Source organism: Oreochromis niloticus, linkage group LG15 (assembly GCF_001858045.2).
Source record: "Oreochromis niloticus isolate F11D_XX linkage group LG15, O_niloticus_UMD_NMBU, whole genome shotgun sequence".
Lineage (NCBI taxonomy): Eukaryota > Metazoa > Chordata > Actinopteri > Cichliformes > Cichlidae > Oreochromis > Oreochromis niloticus.
This window is the reverse complement of record NC_031980.2, coordinates 25,463,967-25,479,464: the sequence shown is the minus strand read 5'-3', so window position 1 is coordinate 25,479,464 and position 15,498 is coordinate 25,463,967. Positions and strand designations below refer to the sequence as shown.

The window sequence follows — 15,498 nt, the reverse complement described above, 5'->3', positions numbered from 1 at the left end:
TTAGTGTCAGACCAATAGCGGTGGTTTTGTTTGTTAACTTCACCATTCACATAAAAGTTTGACTCACCACTGAACAAAATCTTCTGCATGAACTGAGGGTCCTGTTCCAATTTTTGTTTTGCCCATTCTGCAAATTCTGTGCACCGATCTGGGTCATCCTCGTTGAGATGCTGCAGTAGCTGGAGTTTGTAAGGGTGCCATCTGTGAGTAGGTAATATCCGCCGAAGGGCTGTTCGACTAATGCCACTCTCCAGTGACATGCGGCGAGTGCTACGCTGTGGGCTCTTGCTGAATGAAGCTAGGACAGCCACTTATGTTTCTTCATTAGTGACAGTTTTCTTGCGTCCACATTTTGGCAAATCCAACACTGAACCAGTTTCACGAAACTTAGCAAGCAGTTTGCTGACTGTAGCATGGGAGATGGGTGGTCTCGTAGGGTGTCTTGCATTGAAATCTGCTGCAATGACTTGGTTACTGCGTTCACCAGATATCAACACAATTTCGATCCGCTCCTCACGTGTTAACCTCTTCGACGTGTCAATGGCTGTGAACAAATTGAAACTTGTAAATAACTCATGAAATAATAAAGTTACGTTGAAACCAAGCACACCATTGTTTTTCTTGTGACATTACCAATAAGTTTGATGTGTCACATGGCCCTCTTCCAATTGAAAAAACAAAAGTTGTATCCAAGATGGCCGACTTCTAAATGGCCACCATGGTCACCACCCATCTTGAGGAGTTTGCCCCCTCACATATACTAGCAGTCTGACTGAGTGTTTCCTCTGATTTGAGCATGAGCAGTGACATGCGCTGAAGCCAGCTCACTCCAAATCCCCGCGTTCCCGACCTCTGTGATGTATGCACAGGTGAAAATCAAGGAGGATCTTCTCTAACAACCGAGAGGTGAAGGAAAGTATACTGCTCTCTGATTGACTGTTTATCAGGCCCTGATGTCAGAGGTAACAACCAACAAACAAATGAACAAAGACAAACTATGCTCTGCAACATTAAACATGTATGTAAGACTGCTTTCTTCCATTTGCGCAACATCTCTAAAGTTAGAAATATCCTGTCTCTTAGTGACGCTGAAAAACTAGTTCATACATTTATTACTTCCAGGCTGGACTACTGTAATTCATTATTATCAGGATGTCCTAAAAACCCGCTGAAAAGCCTTCAGCTAATCCAAAATGCTGCAGGAAGAGTACTGACAGGGACTAGAAAGAGAGAGCATATTTCTCCTGTTTTGGCTTCCCTTCATTGGCTTCCTGTTAAATCCAGAATTGAATTCAAAATCCTGCTCCTCATATACAAGGTCTTAAATAATCAGGCCCCATCTTATCTTAATGACCTTGTAGTACCATATCACCCTATTAGAGCACTTTGCTCTCGCACTGCAGGCCTACTTGTTGTTCCTAGAGTATTTAAAAGTAGAATGGGAGGGAGAGCCTTCAGTTTTCAGGCCCCTCTTCTGTGGAACCAGCTTCCAGTTTGGATTTGGGAGACAGACACTATCTCTACTTTCAAGATTAGGCTTAAAACTTTCATTTTTGCTAAAGCATATAGTTAGGGCTGGACCAGGTGACCCTGAATCCTCCCTTAGTTATGCTGCAATAGACGTAGGCTGCCGGGGATTCCCATGATGCATTGAGTTTTTCCTTTCCAGTCACCTTTCTCACTCAGAATGTGTTAATAGACCTCTCTGCATTGAATCATATCTGTTATTAACTTCTGTCTCTCTTCCACAGCATGTCTTTCATCCTGTTTTCCTTCTCTCACCCCAACCGGTCGCAGCAGATGGCTGCCCTTCCCTGAGCCTGGTTCTTCCGGAGGTTTCTTCCTGTTAAAAGGGAGTTTTTCCTTCCCACTGTCGCCAAAGTGCTTGCTCATAGGGGGTCATATGATTGTTGGGTTTTTCTCTGTACCTATGAAGCGCCTTGAGGCGACTTTTGTTGTGATTTGGCGCTATATAAATAAAATTGAATTGAATTGAATTGAATTCAAACAACAGCCAATCAAAACCAACCTTCTCAGAAGAGACACCAGTAAGAACAGGTGTGTGAAATCTGTGGTACTCTTGCCCCTGTACCTGTGAGCCAATCACAGTTTGAGGTGTGCACTCGGAGTAGACATTACTACACACTACACAATAATGTATCTGATATACTTGTGTCGTCACCATTATCATTATTATGTTGGTCCAGAATCAACACTGGTGACCAAGTTTTGGGATGTGGAGAAAAAAGAAAACGGCTTGGTTTGTACAAAACTTAAAAGCATTTTCTTTATTAATTTATACAATATAACAAATACAGTATCAAGCTCTAAACGTTTGAGTGTTTGTGGATGTGAGTGGAAGAGTAATCTGCAGAGAACCTTAAAACTGGGCCAAACCAGCCTGTTTGTGCAGTTTTCATGACCTGTCGAACGTTGGCTTTAAAGTTATAGAGTGCTACTAGCTAAAATAACTGTCCAGAGGCATTACCATAATGTGTGACAAGACACACACACACACCTGGTTAGCAGGTATTGAGCTCTCTCTGCCATCTAAGCAAACTCCATCTTCATCCCTGCTCCTTTGTATATTTACTGATAACACACATTTTCACAGTGTGTAATAAAAGCTTGAACATGTTGCTGCTTAGGTCAGGCCAGTCCTCTAAAACTGGTTTAAATCTCGATCTCTGGGACTTCCTGCTTAAATAAAGGTTAGATAAAGGTCCCTGAAAGGTCATGATTTTGAGACAGAGCTTTTTAGAAGTTCAGACCTAATATCAACAGGAGTTGGAAAAAGAACATAAGCTGCAGTTCCTCTAGCGTCCAGCAGAGGTAGCAGTGAGTCAGTCAGTAGAAATAAATATGTTTCCACCTGATACAAAAACTCTTTTGGTATGTATAGCTAATTTAAAGGTTCCATTATTAGGGGTGTGGTCTCTGTGACTGACAGGTGGATGGTGATACAGGTGGCTGTAGCCGCTAGCTGTCTGCTAATTTCACCTGGACTGGACCTCTAGCCCATGTTTGTGCTGTTGGAGCCTTTTCAAACATTTTAATGACATCATCAGTGGCCAATAATATGGTTGCTGTGAGGTCACTGTACTAACAGATGGTCCAAGAAGGCAGAGCTCCAGTTTTGCATCTGATGGTACCAAACAGTCTCTGGCCGCAGTACAATAATCAAGAGTTGGCTGACAACATAGTGCTCTGCCCTCTCATCCAAATAGTCAGACTCCAGAAACCAACACTGAGGCTTCAGACTGTCCACAGGCCAGTGAGTGGTGCTGTAGCAGCCATGTTTGTATAACATCTTTGGGGCTGTTTTAGGGTCCTGGGAATACTGTAGGTCAGAGAAGGTCCCCACAGTGACAGATAGACAAAGGTATACGTTTGAACGTCCTGATGCATGCTCAATCATCCAGGTAAGTAAATCTCCAAAAGTTGATTCTGTTCATCTGGACGTAGCGTTTTGTGGCAGAAACGTTTCATCACTCATCCAAGTGACTTCTTCAGTCTCAGCTGACTGCAGGTTTCCCCAATCTTATAAACATACATTTGCATAATGACTGAAACCAGCCCACTGAAGGAACAATGGGCTGGGAGGTCAGTTCCTTAATCATAATTATGCAAATTCTCATGACCATTGATCCACAACCACTGATCAAGGCCCACTGATCAAAGCCCACTGATCAATGGCCATGAGTACCATTCACAGAGAGTTGGGGAATGGCTGAAATCACAGCATTGTATGATGGCAAAAGATGTACCCTTAGGCCCCCTCCTCGATTCAGAGATGGTCTTTCCCTTTTCACATAAATGGCCTCCTTGACTCCGCGCTCAAACCAGCGTTCCTCCCTGTCCAGGATGTGTACATCCTGGGGAAACCTGCAGTCAGCTGAGACTGAAGAAGTCACTTGGATGAGTGACGAAATGTTTCTCCCACTGAAAACGCTATGTCCAGATGAACAGAATCAACTTTTGGAGGTATACGTTTGAACTCCTGCAGTCTGTGCTTGTGTGTCGTGAATAAAGCCGTTAGTGTTTTTAAAGCTGCATGAGGAGAAACCCTCACAGTGCCTCCGATGATGTCACTTTCTCTTAATGTTCTTAACTTCTTGACTCTTTCGTGATCAGTTTTGAAATCCACTGACTGTTAACATGAGTCTTGTGACCACTGAAAACATCGTGCCCAGCTCTGCCTCGCTCTGATGAACTGGGAGGACTGGTTCACACTCTGGAAACGCCAGAGGAGGTCAGACATCACGGGGAGTCATCAAAGTGTAGAAGTTTAATCTCATTTAATGTGACGCATGCCTGCAAACAGCCTCAGAAACACCAGACGTGAAAAAAGTTAAATCTCAAGAAATTCATAATGATCACTGCATGAATTAAAAATAAGTTACTGATCATTTAGAAAAAAAAGTCCAAATGTGGAGATTCCAGCTGTTTCAACACCAACAGTTGCTGTGGCATCTTTACCGCACGAGGCTGTAACCATCGATGACTTCGCGTCCGTCCACAGCAGCAGATCATTTTGCACAAATCTGCCCACGTCTTCCACGTTTGTGTTTTCCTTCTGATCAGATTCAGCTTTCACAGACCTGTGCTCATGAGCTAAAGACCAATCATCTCCTTATGACTAAAATGGAGTCTGAAGTCTGACCTCACCAACACACCAGACATTTAGCAGAGAGAAAAGCAGCTTTGACAGTTCGCTGTGAAACAACTGTAATGTCCATATTTCAAAATAATGAATAATTCTTCTTCACACGACCCTAACAGTCTGTCATAAAAATCTGTTCAAAATTATTCAATCCAAATAACACGGAATGAGATTAAAAACTATCAGTTTAAAAAACAGAAAAATGAATAATGAAGCTAAAAAATATAAATACAAATTTAGGAATAAAGAGACAAAAATATGATACAAATATATTTCAGCTTTAATCACCACTGTCAATGAAAAGCACAAAAAAATGAATAAAAAAAAGAGGATGTTTCTTTTTCCTATTTTTAAAGGAAAAATGAAGTCATGGTTATTTTTTCTGGCACAAACAGGCTTCCATGCATGCAAAAACGAACATGCATATGTTTTTGACTAAAAACACCAGAACAAATTTGAATAAATCCAGTTAAAATTTAAATCTGTAAAGTTTGTCCAATGACTGAAATATACAGAAGACCGTTTGTGCCAGAAACAGGATTGCACAGACAGACTGCACTGTAATATATAGATGTATATATGTAATATACATGACTGAAAATCAGAAGAGTCCAAGTAAAGAAAAAAGCTCAACCCTAACTAGGGCTGCTCGATTATGGCAAAAATGATAATCACGATTATTTTCACTGAAATTGAGATCTCGATTATTTGACGATATTTATTTAACAATAACAATGTATTGAATAATGGCTTTAAAGATTGTCAAAAAATAATATAAAATAGTGTGCAAATACTGATTACAGTGCAAATGTTTGCAATATAAAAAATAAATGAAAAATGTAAACATCTATGTTTAGTGAACTTCAAAATACTGCACAATATTTGATCCACGTCTGACTCCGCGAACCCATAATGTTTCCACACCACTGAAGTCGTTTTACCTCTCTTTTCAACCAACGGCATTCTTTCTTCAGCAGCCATTATCCTCTCCTCTCCAAATAACTTCTGCTTAGCTTTCCGAGCTTCCCTCGGGTCCTCTTAATTGTTGTGAGGTGTGTTCGAAACACAGAGAGGTGCGCTTGATTTGCCACACGGAGCAGCGCGAGAGTAAAGCACGAGGGAGGTGCTAATAATCGGCTCAGTCATTTTTAATGATCGTTGAAAACCCAGATCGTAATCGAGATTAAAATTCGATTAATTGAGCAGCCCTAACCCTAACCCTACATAAAAACTAAAATAAATGAGCTCTAAAATCAAAAGTACGATTTTAATATCAGCATTTTCTGACTGGCACAAAGAAGCTTCCATACACAGTATAAAATACCTGAGTTGACCTGATGGTAGTTAAACAGTTGATGATTTAGTGATATTTAATGGAACATCTGGAAACATCAGGAACCCGATGAAGAGCAAAAATGTTACTGAAGACTTTTGAGTCTCTTCAATTTGAGTTTTATTATTTAATTTAAAAATTCACTGAAAATTATCCAAACCTCATGTTTGTGTTGGGGATGCTTGAATGTGCTGAATAGCTCATTAGCCTTTTTGACTGAACTCAAAAAACTCTGTGGAAACTGCTTTAAAGGCAAATCAGAATTAAAAATACATAATTTATAAAAATGTGTAAGATCTGTGAAAAGACACCTTACATCACATAACCTAATGAAGATCATGTGACACTGAAAGCATCAGTTTAAATCTACCTGAGCTCACAGGCCAGTCTGAACCCTCCAAAGCCTCACGTGCAAAGGTGCAAATAGAAATATTACATTTTCAAAAACAGCCAAACTTAATGTGCCGATGAAGCCCGAGTAAGGTGACCAGAAGCTTCAAAATACCTTCTTTTAACTAGCCGTTTCCTTTAATGCACAGATAAAAATATAGATAAGTAGAAACAGCTGAGAAATGTATAGATTATAGATTTCTGATTATTGGATTGGATGACTGAACACATCTTAAAGACACTTTTACCCCAGCGTGGATTCAGTCAAAAACATGAACATTACAAACTGATGAAGGTTTAATAAAGCAGCAGGGATCTTAAAGGAGCCAATCAGATCCCAGAAGGATCAATAATGAGACAGAGGCGCTGATCAGTTTGCAGCTGATTTATTCAGCTTCACATACACACTCCATCATAACGCACAGAATCACTGGTTTTTGGATTTTCCCCTTTTTTCCTTCATATTGCACCAAAAATAATTTGCAAACAACAGCATGAAAAAGCAACAAACTTCCTGTTTCCCTACAACCTTTTTACACACCGGTAGGTACAGCGAGGCCTGAATGTGGCTACCCATTAAAACAAGGCAGTAAAGCAAGGTAGGCCAGGGGGCTTTGAACCCTCACATAGGAGAGCAGTGGAAGAGCCTGACATTCCCTTGGACTGTACAAAAATAGGCTTGAAAATATTTAATCTGGTTTCCTTAAAAAGATGAGGTATGCTCGGTTCGGTAATATCACAAATATCCACACCTGAACAGGAAAAAATAAAAATCAGTCAGTGTCGCCCGGGTTCTACCCGAGCGGCAGGAACGAGTCCATAAAACCCTATCGGTTCATCTCTGCACGAGCAAGTCCACGCCAGAACGCAGCCGGCCAAAGCGCTCGGAGCCCGTGCACCAGCAGCCGCAACACCCCGGTCCCTGACCGGAGCTCGAAGCGGGGGTGAAGGGTCAGACTAGCAGGTGAACACCAGGTCCGTGAAGTCGGCCTTCAGCCAGTCCCCGGCAATCATTTCGCTCAGCTCCGGCGTGCAGTAGTCCGGGAACTCGAAGTGGGACCCGAGGCTGCCCCCCTCCGTGCATCCGCTGGTGTCCAGGTCTTTATCCACCAGCGACAGGCTCAGGCTCCCCGAGGCCGAGCTAGACGACGAGTTCCACGGGTCCGAGCAGGACTGCAGGCCGCCCAGGAAGTTGGAGGTGAAATCCAGCGGCTCCACGGGGAGGTCATCCAGGTCCTCCCCGCAGCAGGAGGAAGCGGAGGTGCAGACGGAGCGGGAGGGGGAAGCTGGGGAAAGGGAGGCAGGGTGGACCGGCGTGCTCTGCCGGGTGAAGCTGAAGTAGAGGCTTCCAGAGGACTGGAGCGTGCTAGGTCTCACAGCGGAACCCCTGGGGGGCAGCTTGGTGATACTGTAGCAGGGCAGCTCTTCTTCTTCCTCCTCCTCCTCCTCCTCCTCCTCCTCAGAGGATGATGATGATGATGATGATGAGTCGTCGTTGTCGTCGTCCTCCTCCTCCTCTCTGTCCGTATAGTCCCGTTTAACCGGTTTGCTGGGTGTAATAGTGCTCGGCACGTACCGGAACCGGTGATCCGGTTGCCGGGCGGTGGGCTGGTAGCGGGGGTTCAGTTGCTGGTATTGGGCGTCCGTCTGCTCGTGTTTGAGCTGGTACCGGGAGTTCAGTTGCTGGTGCGGGTTATCTCGCTCCTGTGGTTTCTGCTGGTGCCGGGAGTTCTGCTCCTGGTCTTGCAGGAGGAGATTGCCCGCTTTGGCGGCCCCGCCCACCGACTTACCGGCTCGGGGGAACTTCTTGGCCGCCGCAGGGGTCTTGTAAGACGGTGTGTCGTTTCGCTCCTGGTACTGACCAGCCGACCTCCCCTCAGTCCGGGGCTTCTTCTTGGGTCGGTACTTGTAATCAGGGTAGTCGGCCATGTGCTGCAGCCGGAGGCGCTCCGCCTCCCGGATGAACGGAACCTTCTCGGTGTCGGTTAACATTTTCCAACGTTTCCCGAGCCGCTTGGAGATCTCGGCGTTGTGCATGTCCGGAGACTGCTCCATGATCTTCCTCCGCTCGATTTTGGACCACACCATGAAGGCGTTCATGGGCCGTTTGATGTGGCCCGAGGCGGTCTTACACCGCTCCGGTTTCTGCGGCGCGGGGCTGCCGGCAGAGGCCCCCACCAGCCCGCTCCGCTCCGGGGCAGCTGCTTCACGGTACCCGGCGGTAAGCCTCGCCTCAGCGGGCTCCGTGTGCAGACCCATCGTCCGAAATAATCCCTGAAAGCCGCCGGACCGGCTGATCCCGCTGATGTTCCCGCGGTTTCCTTCTGTTTCTCAGTTTGTCTGTCCTCGCGCTCTTCAATCACTCTTACTGCATTTTATGCGGGAGCTCCCAAACCGGCGTCTTTTTAACCGAAGTAGCAGTCGTTCCCGCCCTCAACCAATCAGCGTTGTTTTTCAATAACACCTTCCCGCCTCCGCTTCGCCCTCAGCGAGTCACAGTGTAGAGCTCCTCCCCCGCGTGTCCGCCCACCCGCCTCAGGCCGTTACTCCAAATCATTCTCAATAGATCAATCAGTGAAAGTAATCAATGCTAACGGCTCTCTATCGACACAAAGAAAGAATACCCAGAAATATTCCCACTGTGTGTGTGTGTGTGTGTGTGTTCTGTGTGTGTGAGTGTGTGTATGAGAGAGGGTTCAGTGTGAATAAACTGATGACTTCACTCACATAGTGAATAAAGCCTGGTTTATTTCACTGTTTAATAACAATCACAGCTGGACTTGATGTGTTTCTGACATTAAATGAGTGAAAAGCTCAGCGCTCAGTTAGCGAGCCCTCTAAGGGTCCTTGAAGAGTCCTTCAGTACATCTCAGGAATCCTTGAGGAGGGCTGGGAGGTTCCTGGAGTCTTCAAGGAGTTCCAGTTATTCTGCTGAGATAATCTCAGTTCCTGATGTGGATCCGGTTTGGATTCTTCCAGAACCACAGACGGATCCCAGGAGAACACTGAGCTTATCAGGAGAGACAGTCAGCATCAGGAATTGAGCAAACCATGTTGGCTCACGTACAGGTATGAAGCACTTCCTGTGCATGACCACAAACACACACAGGAGCCCCACAGAGACACCACCTCTCAGGGGGTCACAGGTCACTGTGATTGCCGCACAGCTTTGATGCTCTCAGGTAAAAGAAGTCTGAAACCAAAACTGCTCCCCCTCAGCTGAACGACTGTCCTCACCCAGTGCCCTCAGCCCCCCCTTGCCCAGCCCCAGGCCTTTCTAACTGCCCTACAGGAAATTTCCATCTGTAAGCATTGTGTGAGGACAGTCAGGTAGACGACGCCCCCACGGCCGCCCTGCAGAGAGTCCCACTTGTACAGTAAATAAACATGTAGACATCAGCTGACACTGGTCTGAGTCCTCAGGAACATGTATTTAAGGTCACATTTCAATAAAAAATCACATTAATCCAATACAATCCAATTCAATTTTATTTATAAAGCACTATAAAATACCCAGCACAGGACCAAAGTGCTGTACAGAAAATAAGTTAAAAACAATAGAATAATAGAAAACAGCAAAAATAAATAAATAAAACACATAATACATAAAAATTCAAACAGCCCTATATTAAAAAAGAAAACAAGATAAAACAGCATAGAATCAACTAAAAACATCTAAAATAAAAATTAAAAATAAAAACCAACATCTCACGTGGTGTCAAAGGCCAGGGTAAAGAGGTGAGTTTTCAGGAGTGACTTAAAAACAGGTAGGGAAGTGGCCTGTTTAATCTCTGATCGTTCCACAGTTTGGGATCTGCTACAGCAAAAGCACGATCTCCTCTAAGTTTACGCCCAGTCATGGGTACATTCAGGAGCAGCTGATCAGCTGACCTTTACATTAAAATAAAAAAACAAAAAAACAACTCCAACTCCAGTCAGGGCTTCTACCTGCCAGCTGCTGTAACAGTTGGCAGGTAGATTGTGGATGTTAATAAAGTGAACTTCTGGATAAAACAGCAAGTGTGCTCTCTGATTTAATGATTCCCGAATCCAGCTATGAGCTGCTGATCCTGGACCAGCACAGGGTCCGCGTGTGTGTGTGCATGTTTTTGTGTGTGTGTCTGTGTTTCTCTGTGTCTGTTTCTGTTTGTGTGTGTCTGCAGCTCAGAGTTTCTACTGAAAAGATCTGAACTTTAAATTTTTTAACCTTTTTTAAGGTTTTGAAGACGATGTTTTGTTTTAACTGAGTCACAATTTTGACTTTTATTTCATGTCTTTTAGTTTAATCCAACAGTCCTCACTTTGTGTGTTTACATGTTGAGCAGTCAGCAGCATCTTACAGCAAAGATGCTGCTGACTGTCTCCAAGTGTGCGTGGCTGAGCTCTGGTATTTGTGTCAGACAGGATGGCTCCATTCAGACGAGCTGAGAACGACCCAGAACCCCCGGGCTGACCTGCAGCTCCTCCACACTGACACCACGCTATCCCAGCATCTCGCCCTTAATACCCCCACCCCCACCGAAAGGATCAGCTGATGATTTATCTATAATTACTTCAGCATATTTATTTAACCTTCATACTGTGAACACTTTGAGAGGTCACAGGGGTCGGGTCCTGTGTTTTAGAGCATCTTTGGTCCCTCAGCAGTTCATCAGTGCAGCAGAGATCTGCATGGACGTTCAAGTTTTACACCCCCAGGGTGCACCTCCATGCTCCTGTCAGCACTGACTTGGCCCCATCCCCCAGGGCATGAAGCAGGCATGGAGAAGATCCAGGCCCCAGACATCCAGAGGGCCCAGAGTGCGAGAGCCCAAGGAGGACCATTGGAGGGGCATCCGTGCCACCCTCCTGGGAAGAGCTGAGGACAGCCCCAGATGAGGGATCACCCAGCAGCCAAGGAGCAGAAGCCAGAGGGGCTGCAGTGAAGTGCCTGCAGGCTCTGCCGGCAGCCAGCTGTGGCAGAGTGAACCAAGCCCCTTCAGTCCAACCGAAGGGGCCCAACTGAGTCATGGGCGCCAGGCCCCGCCAAGCAGCCACCTGGAGTGGGCCGGTACATACCTGAGCGCCCAGGCCCGGACACCAAGAACCACCAACGCACCGACGCCTGGGGGCATCAGCCACCAGCAGGGAGTGTGGTGAGGGGAGATAGGCCTCCATACCTTGGAGGGCCTGAAATCAGCTGGGTGTGAGGGGGCCATGAATGAGCGTCCAATTTGATCTGAAGCATTTAATGAACCGTCCTCCTGCATCTGGTCTCGCTACCTGAGTGTTCATGCTTCACAGTGAGGCTGCAGAAACACAAAATGTTGACCTCCATGATCATTATGATTCAAACAGACTCAAAGACTTTGTTAAATTTACATATATTTCTCTGGTGTGGAGTAAATTCTGCTTTTATTTGAATTAGCAATGACTTTAATAACTCCAATTTTAAAACATTTTATTCTATCACAAAGACTTTTTTTTTTTTTACACATTTTAACACATTAAGTCACAGCAGGGACAATGAGCCAGAGTCCTCATCGTCTCCTGTCTCATACAGAGATGATGTCACACATTCTGATTTGCTAAACTGTCCTCATGGATCGCTTGCTGTTTTCCTACCAACACTACAGCGAGCGAGACAAATGGTCAATACGCAGACTTAGTGAGGCGAGCTCAGAAGAATTGCTTTCTGAGCCTCGGTATAAACTGCAACTCACACAGAGACGTACTGACAGGTCAGGGAAATCTGCACCCTCTTTAGGCTGACCAGGTGGGACATCATAACCTGCTCTCCTCACATCAGGCAGGCCGAGTATCAGGTGCATGATGGAAGAGAGCCTCATTAATGCTTGTCCTACCACCTGCAGGTTCAGGTCTGCAGCACAAAACCCAACAGCAACGATTCAATTCAATTCAATTCAATTTTATTTATATAGCGCCAAATCACAACAAAAGTCGCCTCAAGGTGCTTTATATTGTACATAGATCGCACAATAATAAATGCAGAGAAAAACCCAACAATGATATGACCCCTATGAGCAAGCACTTTGGCGACAGTGGGAAGGAAAAACTCCCTTTTAACAGGAAGAAACCTCCGGCAGAACCAGGCTCAGGGAGGGGCGGGGCCATCTGCTGCGACCGGTTGGGGTGAGAGAAGGAAAACAGGATAAAGACATGCTGTGGAAGAGAGACAGAGATTAATAACAGATATGATTCGATGGAGAGAGGTCTATTAACACATAGTGAGTGAGAAAGGTGACTGGAAAGTAACAACTCAATGCATCATGGGAATCCCCGGCAGCCTACGTCTATTGCAGCATAACTAAGGGAGGATTCAGGGTCACCTGGTCCAGCCCTAACTATATGCTTTAGCAAAAAGGAAAGTTTTAAGCCTAATCTTGAAAGTAGAGATAGTGTCTGTCTCCCGAATCCAAACTGGAAGCTGGTTCCACAGAAGAGGGGCCTGAAAACTGAAGGCTCTCCCTCCCATTCTACTTTTAAATACTCTAGGAACAACAAGTAGGCCTGCAGAGCGAGAGCGAGTAGCTGCTCTGCTCTATGTTGGTACAGGGCATTGAAGATGATAACAGTGGGTGGATTATATTCTTAAACTTAGTTACAGCACTTTCAGAAAGACATCTACTTTGATAAAGTCTACTCTCCACTGCTGTGTAATCAATTATTGTAAATGTAAATGTTATCAGGAAATGATCAGACAGCAGAGGGTTTTCAGGAAACACTGTTAAATGTTCAGTTTCTATGCCATATGTTAAAACAAGATCTAGAGTGTGATTAAAGTGGTGGGTGGGTTCTTTTACATTTTGAGAGAAGCCAATTGAGTCTAATAACAGATTAAATGCCATGTTGAGGCTGTCATTTTTAGCATCTACATGGATGTTAAAATCACCCACAATAATTATTTTATCTGAGCTGAGCACTAAATCAGATAAAAAGTTTGAGAAATCAGAGAGAAACTCTGTGTAAGGCCCAGGTGGATGATAGATGATAACAAGTAAGACTGGTTTCTGAGTTTTACAGCTGGGGTGGACGAGGCTAAGCATCAGGCTTTGAAATGAATTCAAAGTCTGTCTTGGTCTTTCGTTAATTAATAGGCTGGTGTGAAAAATTGCTGCCACACCGCCCCCTCGGCCTGTGCTTCGAGGTCTCTGGTAGTTAGAATGACTCAGGGGTGTTGATTCATTTAAACTAACATACTCATCCTGCTGCAACCAGGTTTCTGTAAGGCAGAGTAAATTGATTTGTTGATCAATTATTAAGTCATGTACTAACAGAGACTTGGAGGAGAGAGACCTAATATTTAATAATCCACATTTCATTGTTTTACTCTTTGGTTCAGATGTGGATACTGTATTGTTCTTTCTTTTTGATTTTTTATGTTTAAATTGTTTATTGCTGGTTTTTAGTTTGTTTTTTGTCTGTTTGGGAGCTGACACAGTCTCTATGGAGACAGGTTTTTGGGGGGTAGCAGGAGGAGAGAAGTTGCAGAGAGGCGTGTAAGACTGCAACTCTGCTTCCTGGTCCCAACTCTGGATAGTCATATTTTGGGGGGTTTAATAAATTGGTCCATATTTCTAGAAATGAGAGCTGCTCCATCCAAAGTGGGATGGATGCCGTCTCTCCTAACAAGACCAGGTTTCCTCCAGAAGGTTTGCCAATTATCTATGAAGCCCACATCGTTTCTGGGACACCACTCAGACAGCCAGCAATTTAAGGAGAACATGCGGCTAAACATGTCACTCCTGGTCTGATTGGGGAGGGGACCAGAGAAAACTACAGAGTCCGACATTGTTTTGGCAAAGTTGCACACCGATTCAATATTGATTTTAGTGACCTCCGATTGGCGTAACCAGGTGTCATTACTGCCAACGATGATTTCTCAAACCACAGAGGAGCGAAGGCAACAACCCGCAGTGAGATCATGCATCAGGACTGAGCTCTGTGTGGTGATGATGATAATGGTGGTGATCATTGTCCCACTATTTGGAATCTTAAATAATCCCAAATCACCGCCGTTGTCGATGACCTGATCCCAACTCAGACTCATGCTGGAGTTGAAAAATGTGGATTGGTGAGATGTGTGAAAATAAAACTGAGGTTTTAAACTGGAAACCTGTGGATGTCAGCATAACCCTAAACATGGATGGATGGAATCACAGCCAGAGTTACAGATTGAGCAGCCCTGTTTTAACCTGTCAGCAGGTCCTAGCCTCACCTCTCAGGTGACTCTGAGCTCAGTATCTTTATTTGAATGATGGATCCGAGTCTGCAGCAGAAACAGATCCACATGTGGGTAACAAGCGGACGCCTGCCTGAGCCTGGAGCAGCTGCAGGAGGAAACAAACATGCTACGATGGACCGACTCTGAGTCTGCTGGTACTGTTGTCCAGCAGGCCCAGTGCATGTTGGGAGGTCTGCAGCTCCATGTTTTATCACCTGAAGGCTGTGTGCAGCTGCTGAAGGCGGTTCTGGTTCAGGTGTGACAGGTCAGTCTAACAGGAAGTTTCGAGTTGTCGGATGAAACCCTTCGAGCCATTGATGCTTTTTGAGTCTGAGGCTGCGATTTAAACTTTGTCTGATCTACTTGTGTTTTTTCAGGCACGACACTGCTTCCTGCTTCAGAGCTATCTGGCCTGTTCTCATTGATCACCTCCTGTCACATGACTCCTCACCACAAAATAAAGTCATCAGTGAGATGATGATGATCTAACAGACAGATGAAATCATTTCTAATCTTAATCATTTTGAAAAGAAGATGATGAGTGAGCTGATCAGAGTTAATCAGCTGGTGGGTGATAATGCTTTCAGTCACATTTAAGCTCTAATATTTTCCACTGCTGGTGTCTTAAAATGGGGAGCTGGTGCTCTGCTGGTCACATGCTGTGATGGGCATAACACCAAGTAATCTCCCCTCACCCCTGGTCTCTCAGATGGCCACCCCTCCCTGAGCCTGGTTCTGCTGAGGGTTCTTCCTGGTAAAAAGAAGTTTTTCCTTCCCACTTTCGCCAAAGTGCTTGCTCATCGGGGATCGTCTGATTGTTGGGGTTCTCTGTATTACTGCAGGGCCTTTACCTTATAGTGTAAAACACCTTGTGGTGACTGTTGTTAT

General features: G+C 44.9%; 1 protein-coding gene across 1 annotated transcript; it reads right to left on the bottom strand.

The window, feature by feature from the left end:
- Positions 1-6,756: 6,756 nt before the first annotated feature.
- sox11b (SRY-box transcription factor 11b) lies at positions 6,757-8,832 on the bottom strand. The gene has a single exon (XM_005452480.4). It carries the CDS (start codon positions 8,643-8,645, stop codon positions 7,344-7,346), a length of 1,302 nt encoding a protein of 433 aa, XP_005452537.1. The 5' UTR covers positions 8,646-8,832; the 3' UTR covers positions 6,757-7,343.
- Positions 8,833-15,498: the final 6,666 nt, after the last annotated feature.